We start from the raw sequence: 22,373 nt of genomic DNA on the forward strand, positions 1-22,373 counted from the left end.
AACAGATGATGCAGCTGTGCCACACATCGTATTTAATTGACGTCGCTTTTAAATGACGGCTCTGAAGCAGGGATGTCTCATGTTGTTAAATGTCTGTTGCCTCGACTTCTCTCTCCTCCGTGTCTCTTCCTTGCCTCCTCCGCTCGCATCTCTGGTGGGACGTGAGGAGAGGAGTCGAGGAAAGGACTCAAGGAGTTACAAACTGAGAAATGAGAAGAGCCTTCTGTGTCTGGTTGTGTGTGTGTACCTGGCATGGGCGTGGCTTCCTCACTTCCCTGCCTCCCAGCTCTGCTTCTCCTGCACACCTGCTCTCAATGGGCTCATCACTCCTCCCAGTCGGCACACATTCCTCTCGTCAATTCAGTCCGTAACAAGGTGGCGTTGTCAGCTAGTATATTTTCCAACCTATAGCCCCACGCAGCCACACTTGTTTTGTTTAATAGAGTATATTCAGTTTTGATGCATGTAATGATTTATTTGTGCATCTTTAAATGAACATTCTTCTATTTAAATATAGAATACCTTTAGGACTACCTTAATGAATGCATCACACTTTTAATACCATTTGAAACCCAATTTCCAGCCAGGATTTTGATTGTTAGTCAGTGTTTTGTCCACCACAGGCTCCCGTATTAAACACAAAATGTTCTGCATTGATTAGGCTGTATTTTGTTGAACGGTTGGAATGGTTGGATATGTTCATGTCTTAAAGTAAAAATTGGATGTTGATCCATTGAAGCCCTCAGTTTTCCTGTCCTGATTACTGGGAGGATTTTGCGTCATTTTGCCTTTCAATTAAGGCAGGCGATGTATAAATAGACACACTGGAAATAGACCTGCATCCTCAGAGGAGGCTCTCAGGAAAGGGCCTGGACCAAAAGCCAGATTTCCTACACTGAATATAGGCCAGAATATTACAGACATCTGGGTGATGTATTGTGGAATTCCTCTGTTTTAAGGAGAAATACTTTGAACAGTGGGTTAACATCTTCTAATTTGACATAACTGATAGCTATAATAGTAATCTTTATTATAGGACTCTTTGATGCACTCCAGTTGTTTCCTCCTACTCTTCCATGCTGCTGTAACTCTGTGCCATGATGTTCAAAGTATTAATCCTGAAACTGTGTGTGTGGGTCTGCTTACATTTCTGTTCTGAATAATATTACATTAATAGTGTAAATTGTTACGCCCACCACCTAGACCTGCACATGTGTACCTAACTGTTTTCGGAGTGTTCTGTGTAAATGTGTGTGTGGCTCTGTGAGTGGTGCGTCCCCCAGGGCTGGATATTCCTGTCCACTTATGCTGCTGACTGGAGAAGCCTGATTGGTGCCAGGCCCAGACAGCACATCAGTCAGACATGACCAGTCAGACTCAGCCCTGAAGAGCTTGGGCCATCAGTCATGGCGCAGCTTCTGAGCGAGGTCAGCTAGCCTCTGTGCCTCTTGTGAATTTGGCTGTTGTAGTTTTCTCTTTGTGCGGGGCAGCTGTGACTCAGTAGGTAGTGGGTTGTCTTTCAACGAAGAAGGTATGGGGTTCGATCCCTAACGGCTTCAGTCCTTTGTTGAAGTGTCCTTGGGAAAGACACTGAACCCTAAATTGCTCCTGAAGGCACAGCCTTCGGTGTAGGAATGGATATACTGTAGATCCTGATTGGAGATTGGCACTTTGGCCTTTGCAAACAGTATGTGAATGTGAGTGTGAAAGAGTCTTAAGACTAAAAAATCACCATGTAAGTACCGTCTATTTATTACTGTACTTAGTATACTTCTTACTTTGTTCGCCGTCTGAGTCACTGGTTCAGTGCCTCGACTGGGCCAGGTATTTTAGTTTTAGGTACACACTCTCACTTGGTGCGGGGATGCTGTTTCACTTCTTTGGTTCAGTTAGTTTAGCTTAGTTAGGTTTTTCTAGTTTTGTTTAACTTTAAGAAAGAATATAGATTTTCTAGCTCTTTTAGAGTCCTCTTTTTGATATTCTTATTGATTTGAGCAGCACCCACAGGCAGGCCCTTTGTCAGTTGTATGTTGCCTCACTCCTGTTGTAAAATATTCACACTTCTTTTGTTAATAAATGACTTCTGATGACTCTCTCTCCCATTTTCTCACACTGTTAATGAAAAATTATTCCAAAGCACAACTGGCTTGCTCCCAACAAGGCACAACAGCAGTTTGAGAACTGGCCTAACCGGCCTGCACTCACTGTGATATTATTAAATGTTCAAAGCTTTTCTATATGAGGGGGGAAACAGAGAGTGAAATGGAATAAAAGATAATGTGGTATAACAGGTGTGAAAGAAATCAAATGTAGACTGATATGTATATAGACGTGCATTTGGATGGAAGTATGTGTACATAATGTATATGTCCACAATAAAGACATATATATGTGTGTACACTAGGGATGCACGATATTATCGGCACATTATCGGTATCGGCCGATATTGGCTTAAAAATGAACTATCGGATATCGGCCAACACACCGATATCTGCCGATATAATTAACCGATAAAAAAATGGGCTGCTGCATACTTGATTAAATGCCCGACCTCGGCGCAATGTCCCCGGCGCGAAGAAGACCTGCGTGGCACAGCGTGATGACGTCACGTGTGTCTACCTGCAGCATGAGAGAGTTAGAAGCCAAAATGTCCGTGGTGTGGAAGTTTTTCAAAGTGTCCGAAATAGATAGCAAAACTGCTATTTGCAATGACTGCTCAGCTTCAGTGATGTGAGGAGGAGCCAAGGCAAAGTCTTTCAACACTACAAACTTGATTAACCATCTCAAGACCCGTCACCCCGACCATTGTAACAAATGTGATAAGAGTATCACCATTATACTGTACGCTAATTCCAATACAGAAGGGAGTTGATGATCTCTGCAAATATCGGTATCGGTATCGGTAATCGGCTAAATGAGTTGTAAAATATCGGCATATCGGATATCGGCAAAAAATCCAATAACTGCATATAAATAATATATATTAGGAAGTATTTGTATAGTTACATATATGTGCCCTACATATGTATCACATGTTTAACCGTTTGCATTGAACTTACTATATGCAATTTTATTAAAACCAGATGTATACAAAAATTCTGTATTCTAATATACAGTACTTGCACTATTAACGACAAACACAAACATGTCAACATGCCTTTCAGTATGATCTCTCATGATCCTGAAATTTAGGCGTCTCTTAATAAAAGGCAATCCAACACAGTCAGGGTCTATTGAGTACGTCTACTGCCTAAATCAGAATGTGTGATCTGTCTATGCCATCTAGTGGAGAATTAATATTATATACCCACAGAATGGATGAGAAAATTTGAGGATTCCTTCAACTAACACAAATAACTAAGTGCTGTTACTTAACAAGGCTTCTGTAGTGTTTGTAGGAGTGTGCAATGTTGGCATTTTTGGTCTTCAACGGTTGAATTGTTATTGAACATTGCTTTAATGTAATGATATAATAAGATAATGGCAATAAATATATTGGGGGGAAAAAAAACAAGGCTTTTGTATTCAATTTGATGCTGTTGAAAAGACGTTAAAGAGACGACTCTGGCCCCCGTTGAAAACATTCAAACTGGTTAAAAAGTCACTATTTGAAGACGTAAGAACGTTAAACCAGATTTCACTAGGAAATCTGCTTCTGTCACAAGATTCATCACACATTCACCAAGATATTAACAGCAGTTGTGAAGTTGCGTCTCTTAGTTTGCGGCAAAAATAATTGTGTGCCGTGCATCACAGTCACCAAAAAAAACGTATTGCACCAGTAGAATTGCATTCCGTATTGAGTCACATACTGCTCAAAAAGATTTTGAGATCACAGAATAATGTTCACAAATAATTTCACAGCCTGTAGTTGTATTTCACGTTTACGTGCATGTGAAAAAAATTTGTATGCATATCTACATTTGTGAATGCATAAAAAAAAACATGTCTGCACACATTCATGTTTATGAATTTGTAATAAGTGTAGAAATATTTTGTGCACACAGATAAGATTTGCAAATGAATAAAAAGTTTTTGTAGCAGTAAAAACTATTTGTGTACTTAAAATTTGTGCCACAATATTTTCAACTTTGAGATTTCGCAAAGTCTGGGTTGAGCTACGAGCTACCAGTGCTCAAAGCTACCAGGCCTAGAGCACTTCAGTTGTGTTGACCGGATTTGCAGAAAGCACAAGTTGGAAGCAATGTGCACTGATTGGACGGTTTAGCTTCATCTGATTGGATGGTCAGTGGCAACCCAGTCTCACATCAAAATGTGCAATGTCTACGTTGGTCCACGGTGCAAAACGTATTAGTTTCACAATAACGGCTCTAAAATGTGTGAGATGCCTACGTTTTCCCCCTATTCTTTTCTATGGGCCGACATCCCGTCACATGACTGACAAGTGTCCCTTGGCTAAAACAAAAAAACATGGCGGACATTTTTTTTTCAGTGGAAAATGTAATATTTTAAGAGAGTTTTGGCATGAAAAATATATCTTCTCATGTGAGTGTGACATTGACATGTGTCGGCATGGCTTTGGCAAAGAGAGAACTGGCTGTACTCTCATGAGCTCCGCTTTTAGAGCAGATGACACCACTTTGATGGTATTCTCCAGTGGTTTGAAGAAATGTTTTATATTGTCTGAAATCTCATTTATTTTACCTGCAAACTCTTTGAACTCTGACACGAGTGGGGTCAAGGAGGGGACATAATGCACCTGCACTACAATGTTTTACTTTTGTCTCAGTTTAATCAGTAGCACCCACAATGTCAATTTGTTGTGTGTGTGTGTGTGTGTGTTTTCCCTACTAATTAGCTAATTTGGTAAAACTAGCTAATTTAACAGCCAACACAATGACACGACTCTCTAATCTAATGTAACACGCCAATTTGACCACCTGCACCGCCTGCACGGCAACACAATTCTCTCGAGTTGAGCGACGCATGCGTGGAACAGATTTCTGGACCAGATACTTCTGCGCATGCGCAAAACGGATCGGGCAGCCGGGAATGGTGGGGTACTGACACACCTTTAAGCTGGTTTGCCAACCGCCATAAAACTCAAAGAAGAAGAAGAAGAAGACAGCCCATTCCGGTCATGTGACCAGTTGGATTGTTTGGGGCCGCGCGTCTTTCACTGTTGGCGGGTATCTGTGGACCGGTAGGCTGCTGTAGAGACGCACTGAAACACTAAAACACTAGAACAGCGCTTTGTTCTGATTTTTATTAAAATGTCGGAGTGGAACAGAGGAAAGCGACGTGAAGCTCACAGCGGCGAACATGAGAGCAGGTAAACTATGATTCACTTTGTTGGAAACAGCGTCTTTGTGTCTGTGCACTGATGGAGACACTGTGTTCGGTTAGCTTCAACTTTTGTTTCCAGAGGTACGTCCTTGTGTTGTTCAGAATCAGCTTTGTTGGCCAAGTATGTGGGCACATAGAAGGAATTGGCTCTGGGTTTTCTTTTCTCTCAAGGTACAGACACACATAGTAAACTTAAAAAACAAGGAAAGGTTAGACAAGATAACACCGACACTTATACACTGTAACTTTTATCAAAATATTTCATGGTAGAGGGAGAATGATTAATCAACTGTATTGAAAGCTCTCTGTTCATATTTCACTAAAGGCTCAATGTTCACCTTCTGCTTTCCCGCGTTAGCTTCAAATACTACAGGAAGTTCTAGCTCCTTATGTATGATGACGTTAGAAAGCTACTTTAAGGGCTGTAGCATGTTAGTAGTTAGCACCGCTCAGTTATTGTTGGTGTAAAGAAGAGCCGAGCAGAAAGGCGCTAAACTGTTAGCTAACCGCTAATGTAACCACAAGCTAGCTCCTGGTAAAGTAATTTTGTGGGTTGATTCCGACGTCATGTATGCAGGTAGCTGAAAGGTCAGTTCCCATTATTATACACCATGATCAGTATAGACGGTGTTAATATGTATGAACAGTAATTCCAGGCTCTGAGGGAGAATAGTGTAACGCCACAGACTGTCTGATGAAGCGGAAGTAGGAAATCATGGCGGGAGAAGATTACTCTTAAATGAATGACGTCGATTCTGTTAAACTGGATATAGGTTAAATATCTGTTGTTAGCATGTATACAGGTTACTGAGATCACATTTAGATCAAACACTTTACAGCCCAGGAGATGTAAAAACAACGTGTGATCAATAGATCACTATATTTAGATCCATTTTTAACCTTCATGTACAAACCCCAACTCCAAAAGAGTTGGGACAGGAGCATGTTCACCACTGTGTTACATCACCTTTTCTTCAAACAACACTCTGCATCTGGGCACTGAAGACACTAATCGTTGAAGTATTGAAAGATTGAATTTGTTCCCCTTTTTGCTTGCTGTACATCTTAAGTTGCTCAACACTGCGGGGTTGCCATTGCCATACATTTTCAATGGGAGACAGGTCTGGACTGCATGCAGTACCTGCACTCTTTACAGTCTGTGAAGCTATGCTGTTGTAACTCGTGCAGAATGTGGCTTGGCATTGTCTTGCTGAGATAAGCATGGATGTCCCTGAAATGCCTTTGTATGGCAGAGTCTTAACTTACAGTTCTAGATGCAGAGACATACTGTGTTAACTGGCAATGGTTTTCCGAAGTGTTTTGGAGCCCACGTTGTAATATCCATCACAGAATGATGTAGGTTTTTAATGCAGTGCCACCTGAGGGATCGAAGGTCACTGGACTTCAATGTTGGTTTTTGGCCTTGCCCCTTACGTGCAGGGTTTTGGTGTAAATGGTGAAATCTCAAAATTCCTTGCAATTGCACGTTGAGGAACGTTGTTCATAAACTGTTGGACTATTCAGTCTTTTACAAAGTGGAGAACCTCACGCCATCGTTGACTGTGAACGACTGAGCCTTTCAGGAGTGCTCCTTTTATGCCCAGTCATGGTACTATCACCTGTTACCAATTAACCTTTTTTGGAAATGGGGTTTGTATAATATGTATGTGTTTAAACCTCTCTTGTAATGTAGAGCTACTAAAATGAAGAAATGCTGCTTCTATATAAATATTAAACTCAGTTGTGTGTCTGCCTGTGCAGGAGCCACGGTGCGTCTCGGTGGTCCCACTGCAGGAAGAGAGGCATCGATGGAAGTCTGAGGATGAAAAAGGACACAGAGGGTAGCGAAAAACGCACGGATGAAAACGGAACTGATACCAGACACGACAGGTAAGAGCACACACCTGCTCTACACATCCCATTTTAGCTAATATACAGTATGAACATGTTCGTTCCCTTCATTGTGTTCATTCTGGTGTGTTTGCTCCCCAGTTTCACGACTCCAGAGAGCGGCGGGCCGGTGTCTCGCTGTGGGCGGCGGTCGGACTGGGGCAGTCAGGTGGAGGATGAGGAGATGAGGAGGGACGTGCACAGAGACATGCAGCGGTAACTAAACTCTGCTTCTGTCTCACTGTTTGAGTCTCTGACACATTTGCAGGTTGCTCTTACTCACTGATGGTGTGTTCAGTTACAGGAGGAGGATACTGGGAGGAGACGTCACCCAGAGAGAGAGAAGGACCTCCTCCGGCTCTTCTGGGAGGTACAGCACCTCCTCATACTGTCTCCGCGTAAAGATTCATGTGTTCATGAAACACACTGAACACTTGCTGTAGATGTGAGTGTGAATGTTTCTGTGTCTGTTGCAGCTGTGACTCCAGAGAGGGAGACAACATGGAGACTGATGAGGCCGTGTTGCTACGGCGACAGAAACAGATAAACTACGGCAAGAACACACTGGCCTACGACCGGTACATCAAAGAAGTGCCCAAGTATGTCCTCACACACACACACACACACACACACACACACACACACACACACACGCACACAGTTTGAGGAACGGTCTCTGTCAGAGACTAATAAAGGTCACATGGTCTGAAGATTCCTGCTAATCATGTTGTTCCTCACATTAATTAAACGTTAACCCTTCTGTGTCCGTTCTTCCCGTCTGTCTGCAGACACATGCGACAAGCCGGAGTTCACCCAAAGACTCCCAACAAGTTCAGGAAGTACAGCCGCCGCTCGTGGGACCAGCAGATCAAACTGTGGAAGGTGAAGCTGCACGCCTGGGACCCCCCCAGCGAGGATGGGCCGGATAAGACCGTCGATGACATGTAAGAAGACTTGTGGTCTTAAAGAGGAGGAACACAGAGAACGCTTCCTGTACAGGTTCAGTCAGCTGTCTGTCATGTTCACTTGTGTGTCGTCTGTTCCTGCAGAGACGAGCTGGGTCTCGGTGATGTCATGGACATTGAGCTGGAATTCCCCACCCTGTCAGACTCCCAGAATGCACCAGCCCCGATCAGCACTCGCAGCCTGTCACTGGAGGTCAGTTTGATTCATACACTGCTGCTCAGTAGATCTGAAGCTCAGACTGAACTGAATAATATTCTGGGCAGTTATTTTACTTTACCATGAACGTCTAGATATGTGGGAAACATATCCCCTAAATCACCATTTATCAATATTAGGTGCCACCAAAGAGAACAGAACTGGAATCTTCAAGGTTGTCTTTAAAATGTTAGAAACCGTTGATCAGAGTCCAACACGACGTCCTCCTATATGAAAACTTGCATGAATACATTGACAAGAACAAACTGCAACAGAGAATAAATTACACAAATGGATAATCTGGTCACCTGGTCAGGGATAACTTTAACAGCTGATAAATAATAAGAGTGGAAGAGGTGGGAACAGCAGACGCTCAGTGTGCCAGCTGTACATGTTTACGGTGCTGTTGATCTGAGCTGTGTAGTGTTAAATACTTTAAGATGTGTAGAAGCAGAGGAGATAAAACTGTTCTAAACATGTTGTACTGACCCGTGTCTGTCTGTGTGTGTGTGTGTGCTCCTGCTCAGGATGAAGACTGCATGGGGACTCCAGTTAAAGTCCAGAAAACGGAACCCACCGCAGAGCCTGATATGGCATAGCTCTTCTATAATATACAACCGGGTTCATCCATTTCTCCCCCTCCATGTTACCCAGAATGCATCTGTTCCAGGTGTGCACTGCGGCACAGTGTTTAGTTTATTTTACTGCTTCTTAATCCAGAGGTTGGATTCTTTTATGGATTAATGATCTTCTCAGGGAGCTTCTTCCAGCTGGGTCACTTCACTTGTGTTATATTAAAGCACTGATGGCGCAAACGTTTGTCATGTGCCCGTGTGACATCACATCCTGACACATGGCGCACATGAACTGACTGTTTGAAGGACGTCTGAAACCAAACTGTTTCCTTTAATTTCTTCAGACTGGTTCTTTTTCTTCTTCAGGTGTGTGTGTGTTTTAAGGACTGAGGAGCGTTTTCACTTCAGTCAGGTTGAGATGTGATTTGTTTTTACTTTGGTTGTTTTTTTAATACTAATGTTGCTGTTTCTTTTTGCTGTTTGCTTCATGGTGAAGACTTTGAAATAAAAAAAGAAAAACTGAATGTTTCGTTTTTATGACTGTGACTGTCATCCTGCTGCGGTACTGAAAATCACTTCTGCTCAGGTTATAGGAGAACCACAACGGCACTTTCACTTCTGTTGCACCTGATGGAAACATCATTTATGTTATTAACATTATTATTATTATTATTATTATTAATAATACAGTGTTGAATATTATGTAACACCAAAAAGATTTACTGACATAATGGGGTATTGTATGCCAACAGCTGGCTTGTATGCTGCCTGCACTGATGGATATCTGCAGGTAATCTTGTGTGAAATATTTGTTGTAACATGGAGCAAAGTTATGTCGGATAGTGTTTAAGCTCTGTCCATGCTGAAACTCACAATGTTTCAAGATAAACCTGAATATGAGTCAAGTTGCTTTATTGGTATTAAAATAGAAATAACAGATGACAAGACTAAAGGGGCTAAAGACTGCCACAATTAGAGAATACACAATTTAAGGGACAATAAAATGTGTTAAAACACCAGGTAATATAATAGAACAAATATGATACAGCGGAACAAAGTAAGCCACCACTATGGAAGACATGATAAAACCCTCCTGACCAAAACTATCTGCAAAATGTCCAAGGAAATACAGCACTTTGGGACTATTTTGTGACCAGTTGCATCAATCCCGCTGTTACCTGAGGGGGACAGTGTAATTCCAGCCTTTACCTGACGGGGACTGTAATTAGTGGGAATGCTGATACAGCAATCACACTATTGTTATTCGGTTCTTTATTGTTATTAGTGGGAATGCTGATTTAGGTAGTGCTGAATGCTAGCTAGCCTGTAGCTGCAGATTCCTCTTACGACATAGGCAACGGTCTAATTCAGCCATCGCTCCGAGCTCAGGTAAACCACAGGAAGACTAACGCTGGCACAGCTCCCCTCACTAGTCTCATCCATCAACATGTGAGTGAATTCATTTTAACTAACAAACAAGACGGACGACCGTGTTCTGAGGACAGGGCTGACATCTGTCAGTGATAATTACTGAACTGATGCTGAACTTGTGGACAAACATTTGACACTATTGAATACCAACTGACTCATGTCAGCACTTGATGGAATAAAAGCTTGAGGTGAGCGTGTCTTGAAGCACCCACATAGGACGACTGAGGATTTTAACAGTGGGAGCCTTTTCCTCCATGTGACGCCTATTAAAACAGCTTTGGCAGAAGACCTGCTCCGTTTGTGTTACTTTGTTAAGTGTATGTAATCACCAGCTAAATCATTGTCTTTGTGTGTTACACTTGCATTGGCTGGAATATATCTTAGCTGGGATCAAAGGTCATGCTTGGCTTTTTAGAGTCATATCACTGCACTGACGGTGATAGGAGTTATTAAAGGCCCCGTCGCACAGGTGTATGTCATTATCAGCTGATTAGCTCTCTGCTATGGTTATGTGAGGTATTAAACCTGAGTTCAGATTGTTATAGAGAAGGAAAAGCTGTCATTTGTCCCTCGCAGAAATATATATAACAATGACAAGTGATATTTAGAACTGGTCACACTTACTCCACACCAAAAGGAAAAGCGAAAAAAGCCTGCTTTCCTTTGTCCCTGGACCCATTTAACTTGCTTAATTGAATATACGTATGTTAATCTAATATTTACTTCAAATTAAATGTCATTTACATCTTTGTTAATGTGAATGAAAAGACATGCTAATGGCAATTACAAGTAAGTAAACTTAACACTTTGGTGGACTACACTTCACAGGTATCTAACGCCATTGATGTTCCTCTGAGGCTGATCTTTGTCACTGAGAAGTTGAGGAAGTGGACAGTCTCCTCCCTGATGGCCTGCAGACTATCCGAGGCACGATGCAGAAACAGCAGGTAAACACTTTTTACCACACACACATTAACTTTGTTATAAAAAGGTGGTTTGATGCCCTTGAGTGTTTTATCTAACCACGTTGTGTTCCTCTCGATTGTCTCTGCAAAATCAGGAGAGGTTTTCACACTATTTAACCTGTTTGATTCTTCCACCAGAGCTGACCACACCACTTTGGACCAGTTATTATAGTTTTTAAATTAACATTTTTAATTTAATTTATTCTTTCTGTCTGGTTTTTGATTTCAGTTTAGTTTTAGTTAGACATTGACTCGTTTTAGTTTAGTAGTTCTTATTTAGTTTTAGTGTTTGTTTTTGTTTTTCTGCAATTATGAGGAAAGCCTTGATTTAAAGAAGCTGAAAAACGTAGGATGAAAGAATGCATCAAATATGATTGACAAAACCATTGTTAAATGTCCCATATTGTGCAAAGCCATGTAATTCTTGTACACCATGAACCATTAACATTGCTTGACCCACAGCAGAGCTCGGTGTATAAGTACCCGGGGCTGATTTTACCTGCAATGCTATTTAGCTGTAGTTCGTGTCGCACTGGTAATTGTAGTTTTTATTTTTATTTTTTCTTTAAACCGTCGCTTCGTTTTTATTTCAGTTAACAAATTGTTTTTCCTTAACTATGATAACCCTGCTTTGCACACATGATGATAGTGAGGACCCAGTGAGATTGGTGAGAGCATATTCAGTACTGAACATACAGCTCCATTTAGTGGACGATCTTTGGTATTGTGTCGTTTAGAATTTATTATCACCGTCACTACAGGGTTAAATATTTAGTTTTGCAGGACCAGTGCTGACAGATGAATTAAGGCTGCACGGTAAGAGTACCTTCATTGTTTTGTTATTTTTGACACAATATTGACACATACGAAGTCTTCATTTGGAAGTCTCAAAACTCATTAAATAAATGGCTTTTTGATGATAATTTACCCAAATGAATGCTTGTTTGGGCTTTAATGAACCCATCACTTTAAGTGACACTCATTCCTTTGTTTTAAGATCTGAAATTGTTTGAGTTTGATAACTGCAGGAAAATGTTACTGCGCATTAAGTCATTCATATTCTGAATACCTTCAATAATGCAGAGTTTGAATGTTACACTGTTCCACATATTTAAGGAAACCAAATAGTAACCTGATTAGAGTTTTCAACGTTTTTGACATTTATTTGAGAAGGTGTTTTTTTTGCAGCCTCGCTGTGTGCAACATTGTGCAAGTCTTGTGTTGTTGTCTCCTGACTCGTCCCTCCGCCTCTTTGGGTTGTCTCCAGTTGCTTTGTGCTCTCTGCTGAAACAGACCAACATTACAAAGGTTAGCTGGATAAATACACACATGTTGCAGAATAAAAATATGTGTATCTCAATGTTATACAGTTTGCCTGAGCTCAGCCTGAAATGACATAGTCTATTAAGGTTGCATCTACTGCAAGTCATCACATCTGCTACCACCAAAAGGAAGTACTATGCATGTCTGTGAATATAAATGATCTCAAGGGTCATTTCACTTCCTGTCCCAGCACCCATGGCCTGAAAATTAATGATGCATGATAAAATGACTTCTCTTCCTTACCTTGCTCTTCATGTCGTCTCTCTTGCCCTCTGCGTCCTGGGGTTGCTCCTCGTCTTTGGGCTCTTCTGGGCTCTTCTGGGCTCTTCTCAATCCTTTGCATCTTGGAGTTTCGTGAAGACGGACTTGAATTTGAGCACTTCATGGATTCTCTGAAAAATTGCATTTTTTATTAGAAACAAAGTACTATAAGAGATAAGATAGAACTTTATCAATCCCAAAGGACAAAATAGTGCCCGATAGCTCCAAAAATACAGTAGAATTATAGAAATACAAAAAAACAACTCGTATATGAGTGAATATAATAGTCTGATAATCATCTTTAAAAGTTTCATCTACTATAAATCATCACATGTGCCACCACATGACACACTATAAATATTCTGTAACTTTAACAAGCCAGACAAAGTCTATGAGCAAAGTGTTTAAACATTTAAGACGCAGCTGCACAAATTATTCACCTTTCACTTACTTGTGTTCTCAGCGTAGCCTGCATGTCGACACGTCGCTCTCCTGTGTCTTTCAGCTGCTCCTCTGCATTTATTCCTGGATCTCCTCTTCATCAGCTGGGTAACCGTACGGTTGGAAAACGTCTCTGGATCGGAGCATCTTCTCTGCAGTTTAGACTCTTTGTTTCTTCTGCTGCTTTCTGCTGCTGAATCCAGGGAGGAGACACTGTGCTGTTCCCTCTGTGTTCACTGTGAGACTGCACAATGAGGCCGGGCTGTTTGAACCTGAAGAGAAAGGACAGTAAAGTTAGGAGACGAGGTCCAGTGGAAGAGCAGAAACTACAATGTCTAAAGAGCCATCTTTAAGGTTTGTGTAGTGATACAGGATAAGTCAAGTCAAGTCAAACTTTATAGCTCATTTAAAACAACCGCAGTTAACCGAAGTGCTGAACAGGCTCAAAGAGTACAAACAGGTTAAAAGAATACAAAGTGCAAACAACAACTAAGAATAAAAGAAAAACAATAAAGTCAAGGTGTCAGACTCAACTCGAGTCGAACGCCAACTAGAAGAGGTGTGTCTTCAGCAGTGACTTAAAGGTTTCTCGGGTCAGAGCAGTTTGTACATGAACAGGTAAGCTGTTCCAGAGTTTAGGGCCAGCCACCGCAAATGCTTGGTCGCCTACAGTTTTTCTGTCTAGATCTGGGAACATCCAGGAGCATCTGATTTGTCGACCTTAGTGCTTTAACTGGAGTATGCAGATGCAGGAGTTCTGCTAGATAAGGTGGCTCCAGCCCATTTTAAACTTTACAATCAAGCAATAAAATCTTAAAATCAATTCTAAAATGGACAGGAAGCCAATGGAGGGAGGCCAGTGCTGGTGTTATGCGATCACGCTTTCTTTTTCCAGTTAAAAGACGAGCGGTTGCATTTTGCACTAACAGCAGACAACGAAGGGACAACTGATCTAGGCCCACGACCTGAAGAGAAAGGGACCTTTCACTTACTTGTGTTCTCAGCGTAGCCTGCATGTCGACACGTCGCTCTCCTGTGTCTTTCAGCTGCTCCTCTGCATTTATTCCTGGATCTCCTCTTCATCAGCTGGGTAACCGTACGGTTGGAAAACGTCTCTGGATCGGAGCATCTTCTCTGCAGTTTAGACTCTTTGTTTCTTCTGCTGCTTTCTGCTGCTGAGTCCAGGGAGGAGACACTGTGCTGTTCCCTCTGTGTTCACTGTCAGACTGCACAATGAGGCCGGGCTGTTGGAACCTGAAGAGAAAGGACAGTAAAGTTAGGAGACGAGCTCCAGTGGAAGAGCAGAAACTACAATGTCTAAAGAGCCATCTTTAAGGTTTGTACAGTGATACAGGAGAAGTGATGATAATGATGCATGATAAAATGACTTCTCTTCCTTACCTTGCTCTTCATGTCGTCTCTCTTGCCCTCTGCGTCCTGGGGTTGCTCCTCGTCTTTGGGCTCTTCTGGGCTCTTCTCAATCCTTTCCATCTTGAAGTTACGTGAAGACAGACTTGAATTAGAGCACTTCATGGATCCTCTGAAAAAGTAATAGCATTTGTTTTTAGAAACAAAGTACTATAAGAGATAAGATAGAACTGTATTAATCCTGAAGGAAATAATAGTGTCCGATAGCTCCAAAAATACAGTAGAAAATTAGAGAAATACAAAAAGACAACTCGTATATAAGTGAAAATATAAAATATAAAGTGTATGGGTTAAAAGAAAAGCAATATTACAATAGTTATCTCTAAAAGTCGACTATACTTATGAAGACATTTAGTATAGAGCCATTCATCTTCAAGTTACCATGGTTACTCGGAGCGGTCCTTCATCTTGTCCTCATCTCTCTCGTCACGGGCCTGTTCCCTCAGCTAACTCCGGCTCTCCGGGCTCATCATCCTGGGGCTGTCCTACATCTTGTCTGGCCTACGCTCCTCTGGGGGGGGGGGGGGGATGTCCAGCTAAGACCTGCTGAAGAAAATACAAATCAACAGAATCCCATCCACATTTTATAAATGAAATACTGTAGGAATCAAACTCACCTTTTTAATGTTCCAGTAGCAACATAAAACTTAACTTATATTAACGTAACTTATAGTAACTTAAACTTAACTTATACTAACTTAACTTAAACTAACAAAACTTAACTTATACTAACAAAACTTAACTTATACTAACTTAACTTAAACTAACAAAACTTAACTTATACTAACTTAACTTATACTAACAAAACTTAACTTATACTAACTTAACTTAAACTAACAAAACTTAACTTATACTAACTTAACTTAAACTAACTTAAAGGTATAATAAGTAGGATTTTCCTGGAAAAATAAAATACAGACTTTTACAAATGTAATATACTATAAGTCATCACTTATGGGTCTCTGTACATGTGTGTTGGTGAGTGTGTGTGCAGACCCTTGTGAGACCCTTCCCTCTGCATCTATTCTGTTGTTTTGCTTTACACAGGACGTTTTCAGGAGGGGCGCTGTTGTGGTTCCCTGAGCCAATCACAGCGTATAGGTGAGTGTGGGAGTGGTTCAAATTAGCAACTGGGCCCCATTCAGACCGGCAAACATGGTGAAAGAGCGACGCAGAGCTGGCCTTCTTTCTGTTGGACAGGTAGGTGCCTCTGGTAGGACAGGCTAACTGGCGGTTAGCATGCTAGCGCAAAAGGTAACCGTGACGCTGTCGGTGTTAGCTCGGTGGGGTGGGCTTGTTCTCGCACAAGAGAGTGAGACTGAGCTTCTGGTGACAAAGAGCCCAGGAGGAGGGGCCCAGTTTGAATGTGTTGTTGATAAAATCCTACTTATTATACCTTTAACTAAACTTAACTTATACTAACTTAACCTGTTCTATCTTATCTATATATGTGAAGGCACTTAGCTCTTCAGAGGACGCTTCGGTGGAGGGGGTCCCTCTGCCTCCCCAGCAGGTCGCTTGCGTCCGGAGCCTCCATGCTGCTGGTTCCTCTGCCTCAGTCCCCACACGTCCTCCGGATCCTCGGGCTCCAGACCAGGCCACTGCTCCTCCTCCGTCAGCGTCAGGCAGGCGGGCAACCTGTCTGGGGAAGAGCTTACACAGGACCGACGTGATGAAACAGTTCTGAAACTGTCAGAGGAAGAGGAGGAGGAGGAAGAGGAGCTGCAGGAGGAGCTCCAAGAGGAAGAGGAAGAAGAGCCCGAGGAGGAGGTGGGAGAGGAGCTCGAGGAGGAGCTCACCTCAAAGTCCTTATAAAAGCTAGAGGGGGAGCCAGAGGGAGGGCGAGGAGGCGAGCAAAAGGAAGAGCAAGGAGGAGAGCCAGAGGGAGAGGGAGGAGGAGAACGAGGAGGAGGAGAGCCAGAGGGAGAGGGAGGAGGAGAACCAGGAGGAGGAGAGCCAGAGGGAGAGGGAGGGGGAGAGGGAGGAGGAGAGCGAGGAGGAGGAGAGCCAGAGGGAGAGGGAGGAGAAGAGCAAGGAGGAGGAGGAGAGCCAGAGGGAGAGGGAAGAGGAGAGCCAGAGGGAGAGGGAGGAGGAGAGCGAGGCGGAGAGCCAGAGGGAGAGGGAGGAGGAGAGCGAGGCGGAGAGCCAGAGGGAGAGGGAGGAGGAGAGCGAGGAGGAGAGCCAGAGGGAGAGGGAAGAGGAGAGCCAGAGGGAGAGGACCCGGCTGCTGCTCCTGCTGCTGCCGGGACCCTCCGAAGAATCAGCCTGGGGACAGACTTACCGGGGCCGTGGACAAGGACCGAAGTCCAGGTGGCGTGCTGAGGAGGAGAGCGAGGAGGAGAGCCAGAGGGAGAGGGAGGAGGAGAGCCAGAGGGAGAGCTAGGAGGAGAGCTAGAGGGAGGTGTGTGAGGGTGGAACCCGAGTGGGGTACCTGAGGAGGACCCGGCTGCTGCTACTGCTGCTGCCGGGAGCCTCCAAAGGTTCACCCTCAGGACGCGCATGCCGGGGACGGGGACCTCGGTCCAGGTGGCGCGCTGAGGAGGAGAGCCAGAGGGAGAAGGAGGAGGAGAGGGAGGAGGAGAGCCAGAGGGAGAGGGAGGAGGAGAGCCAGAGGGAGAGCTAGGAGGAGAGCTAGAGGGAGGTGTGCGAGGGTGGAACCCGAGTGGGGTACCTGAGGAGGACCCGGCTGCTGCTACTGCTGCTGCCGGGAGCCTCCAAAGGTTCACCCTCAGGACGCGCATGCCGGGGACGGGGACCTCGGTCCAGGTGACGCGCTGAGGAGGAGAGCCAGAGGGAGAAGGAGGAGGAGAGCGAGAAGGCGAGCCAGAGGTAGAGGAAGGAGGAGAGCAAGGAGGAGAGCAAGGAGGAGAGCCAGAGGGAGAGGGAGGAGGAGAGCGAGGAGGAGAACCAGAGGGAGAGGGAGGAGGAGAGCCAGAGGTAGAGGACCCGGCTGCTGCCGGGACCCTCCGAAGAATCAGCCTGGGGACGGACTTACCGGGGCGGTGGACAAGGACCGAAGTCCAGGTGGCGTGCTGAGGAGGAGAGCCAGAGGGAGAGGTAGGAGGAGAGCAAGGAGGAGAGCCAGAGGGAGAGGTAGGAGGAGAGCAAGGAGGAGAGCCAGAGGGAGGTGTGTGAGCGTGGAACCCGAGTGGGGTACCTGAGGAGGACCCGGCTGCTGCTACTGCTGCTGCCGGGAGCCTCCAAAGGTTCACCCTCAGGACGCGCATGCCGGGGACGGGGACCTCGGTCCAGGTGGCGCGCTGAGGAGGAGAGCCAGAGGGAGAAGGAGGAGAGCGAGAAGGCGAGCCAGAGGGAGAGGGAGGAGGAGAGCGAGGAGGAGAGCTAGAGGGAGAGGGAGGAGGAGAGCCAGAGGGAGAGCCAGAGGGAGAGCGGGGAGGAGAGCTAGAGGGAGGTGTGTGATGGTGGAACCTGATAGGGGTACCTGAGGAGGACCCGGCAGCTGCTCCTGCTACTGCCGGGAGCCTCCAAAGGGTCACCCTGAGGACTCGCATGCCGGGGACGGGGACCTCGGTCCAGGTGGCGCGGCGGTCGTCCTGTCGACAGAAACAAACCAAACATTTCAACATCTCTTTTACCAAAATGACTCTGGAAAAAAGTCCTCACATCCTTAGATTTCAGTTCAATAAGACTCATTTCAAAATAAAAGTCACAGATACACAAACACGTGACTTTAAGCAGTGCTTGTTTTGAACACTTAACTGTATGTTTCTGTAATTTGCTTCTCCCATTAACAAAACAAAATGCACACTTGTAGAATTCAACAACTGAATCGACTGAAAGCACAATAATATCACACTGCTGTAAGTACAAAAACATGACGAAAAAAGTTACATTTTTTTTTCACTACTTTCAATAACTGACAGTCTGCTAAGCTATGATATATTTGACTTTGTATCCCAGTAAAAGCCCTGATGAATACACAGGTAAGAAGTTAGCTTGTATAAAGGTGATGAACACCTGCCAACAGTATCATCAAGAAGATGGAGTCTCATATCATCATCCACTATTCAGCAGGATTTTGTGTGTATTTAATAAATAAAAGTAAACATTAATATCAAATCTGACACATTAATAATACCTCTGGAAAAGATACAGATGATTTCCTTTCGAACAGTATTTACATTTTCTCGTCCCTATGCGTTTCTGTCAGTTAACTTAGTGGAAAATAGATCTTGTTTGACCTGAATTTGCAACATGCATTTGAATATTAAGTCATCTAAAAACAATACAAGATTAGTAAAAAATACTCTGAATTTTGATTAGCCTGAAAAGTAATGTTGCTATCTTTATAACGTGGACTCAAACATGCGGGCCTGAAGGAGTTTCATGATTATTTTTGCGATATTTTATTAATCGTCCAAATATTCAAATGATTTCGTAATAAAGGTGTGTTACTGCGCACAGTCATTTATAGAGTTACGTTTTGTCAAACGGCTATCAAATGAGATAAATTCACCCTTCAAAATGTCATTTAACGAACTCTTTATCAAGTTAATGCATCTTTCACTTCTCAACAATAAAACAAGCTGAGAGTAAATCTGACGTCTGCCATGCGGAAACAGTTCAGCACCGTATTTTCTGACGTCTTCACCTGCCAGCCTGCAGCAGCTCTTTACGGGTTACCATGGAGATTTGAAATGCTATTTACTTTTAACGCCTATATCAAGCTAAATTCATTTTAGCTGAAAAAATTCCGGTTTCATCAAAATTAATACATAGGCCTATAACGCATGTTAAATTCAATATAACAAAAATGTGTTGGAAATTAAAAAGAGAACAAATATACAGCTGGTTAACCGGACGTAAAAAACAATACCATTGTACAGAGACGAAGACGAACAATTTAGCAATATCATCATAATAAATACAAAGTTGAAGCCGATATAAAATAGGCCTTAGTGAATTAATAGTGTGAATACATTGACGTTTATTCAAATGCAAAGAAAATAAGAATGTTTTCCCTTTATAGGATGGAAATATTATACCGGAATCCCAAACATGCAGATTGAAAGATAAAATCATTTTTGTTTTGGAAAATTTCCATCAAATTTGATGAATTAATCCTTTAAATGCCTTAAAAGTAGCGATTATATGCGGGACTGGACCAAAATGAGTTTCATCAACACTTTGATTTTCTCTATGTAGGGCCTACTAGTTCAAAATGTACATTTTATTCGTAATATTCTTGTGTTACTGTGCACAGTAATTTACAGAGTAACGTTTTGTCAAACGGCGGTCGAATGAGATGAATTCACCCTTTAAAATGTCATTTAACAAGTCAATGTATCGTTCACGTCTCGATAGTAAAACAAGCTGTTTCTTAAAGAGTAAGTCTTACGTCTGCCATGCAGGAACAGTTCTGATCCTTGGAGAAACGTCCCGATGAAGCGTCGCTGGAGGGTCGCTGAAGGGTTGATGAAGCGTCGATGAAGGGTCGCTGAAGGGTCGATGAAGAACGTTTTTCTGTAGAAATCCTTGAAATTTTCAACTTTGAGAACCGCTGCGAAAATCTGCTGCCAACTCTCAATTTGTTTGTGTCGAAAAGACTTTGAGTTTGTTTTTGTTCGATTAAGTACATGTTAGAATCTGTCCTGACGTCACTCACCTAAAGGTTGCTATGGAGATTTTAAATAGTTAACGTCTATGTCATTTTATTTAATGGTAATTTACTTCACATTATTCATTTATTGAAATCCCATTATCAATTTCTCTTGAATAAAAAAAATCAAGTTGATTTTAGCTTAATTTCTGGCTCAACTACTTTTTTTAAAGATTAATGTTTTCACATTGTTTACCCTATAATGTTCATTCTGTCGTCTCTGTTTGTGCATTGAATGGCTTGGCATTAATAAAAAAATGAAGGCTTTTCTGTTGCCGTTTTTAGTTGGAAATTAGCTGTGCTCCCAACCATGTAGGCCTGAAAGCACTCATGCTTATTTTTGATTTTTTTAAAAATTCATATCAGCAAATGAATAACAGCAGAGGCCCAAACGCATTGTGGCATATTGATTCATATGACAAACTAAAGTCGTATGGCATTGCAATTAATGGCTGCATAGACGGATTTAGTAAAAACATAATGTGGACGGAGGCATATACAACTAACAGTGATCCCAAAGTAATCGCCGACTACTTCATAAGCACAGTCAGGCTCATTGGAGGCTGTCCACAGCGGTTGCGGGCCGACCTAGGTACGGAAAAAGGTCATGTCAGAGAAATGCAGCTGTTCCTGCGTAGACATCATGCGGACCATCATGCAGGAGAAGGAAGCTTCATTTACGGATGCAGTACGGCAAATCAAAGGATAGAGTTGTGGTGGGGGGTCCTGCGAAAACAGTGTGTACAATTTTGGATGGACATTTTTAAAACCCTCAGAGATGATGGACATTTCACAGGTGACTTCCTGGACAAAACCCTGATGCAGTTCTGCTTCCTCAACCTTATCCAGGTAATGCATTCTTGAAATATACATATAACATAGGCTACAGTATAGACACATAGCAGTTTCTTTGGAAAATGTAGGTATTTTGAATGCAATTCTTTAGTCACTGGTAATTTATCTGGTGTCAAAGTCTCCTAAAACACATTGTGACATTTGTAGACTGATCACTAGCACTTTTTTGTTCATCTTTATTCTGTCCATCAGACAGATGATTTTACCTTAAGTAACAAATGGTAGGGTAAAGAAGCAGAGATGTTTAGTCAATAACAAAGTTTGTAAAATTGTATTGCAGTAGCGCACTGGAAAGGACATAACAATACTTCAAAGAGAGACTAAACTACAATGAACAACTGACATGTATAAATTGTGAAAAAGAAAATTTAACATGCATCCTATCAAAGTGAACAATGGCTGCCATTTACTGTACAGAAATACTGTATCTTAGTTAGTAATTTTGGTCAACAAAATGAAACTTTCAAGATCCAACTCAGAGTTAAATATGACGAGACAAGGTGCACCACTTAAAGGAGGCAGGAATGATTTACCAGACACGCTCAGTGTTGCTGAAGGTGTTTGAGTCATGCTCCCCAGAAACATAGAAGTGTCTCAAGGTTTGGTGAATGGATCGTTTGCTACACTCGTCAGGGTCATAAGCACTGAAAGTAATAGTTCTGCACATGTCACTATGCTCGGGCTCAAGATGGATGATGAAACTGCTGGCAGAAGTTATCGAAACAGAGCACCAGGACAAGCTGACAATCTTGTGTACATCTAGAGATCAGAGGATAGTATGAAACAGAAAGGAGTGGGAGAGGGTACGCAGACAGTTTCCTATCAAACTAGCCTTTGTTATGTTACTTAGCTCAGTCATGCATCTGAACTTATTAAGGGAAAGAGAGGACATGTTTTCCACTTCATCAGTGTTATTTTCTTGCTTCCTGCTTCTTATTACCTGGAAGAGAGGACATGTTTTTATATAGCAATTTAGTGTGGGGTTTCAGCTGGTAGGTATCTTAAAGGTGTTTCACATACTTAGTGTTGGGCTGATGTTAACCCTGTTGGACAGCAGTCACATGATCTTATACATCAGCATGGTGTTAAACACTGTGAAATCCAAGCTGAAGGTTC

General features: G+C 42.7%; 1 protein-coding gene across 5 annotated transcripts; it reads left to right on the top strand.

The window, feature by feature from the left end:
• The first annotated feature begins 5,135 nt into the window (after positions 1-5,135).
• slbp (stem-loop histone mRNA binding protein) lies at positions 5,136-9,418 on the top strand. Of its 5 annotated transcripts, none has more exons than XM_069670062.1 (8): positions 5,136-5,293; positions 7,069-7,197; positions 7,300-7,413; positions 7,496-7,567; positions 7,674-7,796; positions 7,986-8,141; positions 8,247-8,355; positions 8,886-9,418. In XM_069670062.1, the coding sequence occupies exons 1-8, from the start codon at positions 5,235-5,237 to the stop codon at positions 8,955-8,957; spliced, it is 834 nt and encodes a 277-aa protein (XP_069526163.1). In that variant the 5' UTR covers positions 5,136-5,234; the 3' UTR covers positions 8,958-9,418. The 5 variants fall into 5 exon arrangements, with proteins under 5 accessions (XP_069526163.1, XP_069526164.1, XP_069526166.1 ...); XM_069670063.1 differs by having other exon boundaries at positions 7,502-7,567; XM_069670065.1 differs by lacking the exon at positions 5,136-5,293 and adding an exon at positions 5,771-5,895.
• The last annotated feature ends 12,955 nt before the right edge of the window (positions 9,419-22,373 follow it).

The sequence above is a fragment of the Semicossyphus pulcher genome, unplaced genomic scaffold (genome assembly GCF_022749685.1).
Source record: "Semicossyphus pulcher isolate SPU_LCO1_2020_fin unplaced genomic scaffold, fSemPul1.0.p SCAF_2, whole genome shotgun sequence".
Lineage (NCBI taxonomy): Eukaryota > Metazoa > Chordata > Actinopteri > Labriformes > Labridae > Semicossyphus > Semicossyphus pulcher.

Bases quoted from the DNA above. Each gene is read 5' to 3' on its own strand.
- slbp (XM_069670062.1), top strand. From the start codon at position 5,235: ATGTCGGAGTGGAACAGAGGAAAGCGACGTGAAGCTCACAGCGGCGAA. The intron at 5,294-7,068 runs GTAAACTATGAT...CTGCCTGTGCAG, and splicing joins AGCGGCGAACATGAGAGCAG to GAGCCACGGTGCGTCTCGGT. The intron at 7,414-7,495 runs GTAACTAAACTC...TGGTGTGTTCAG, and splicing joins GTGCACAGAGACATGCAGCG to TTACAGGAGGAGGATACTGG.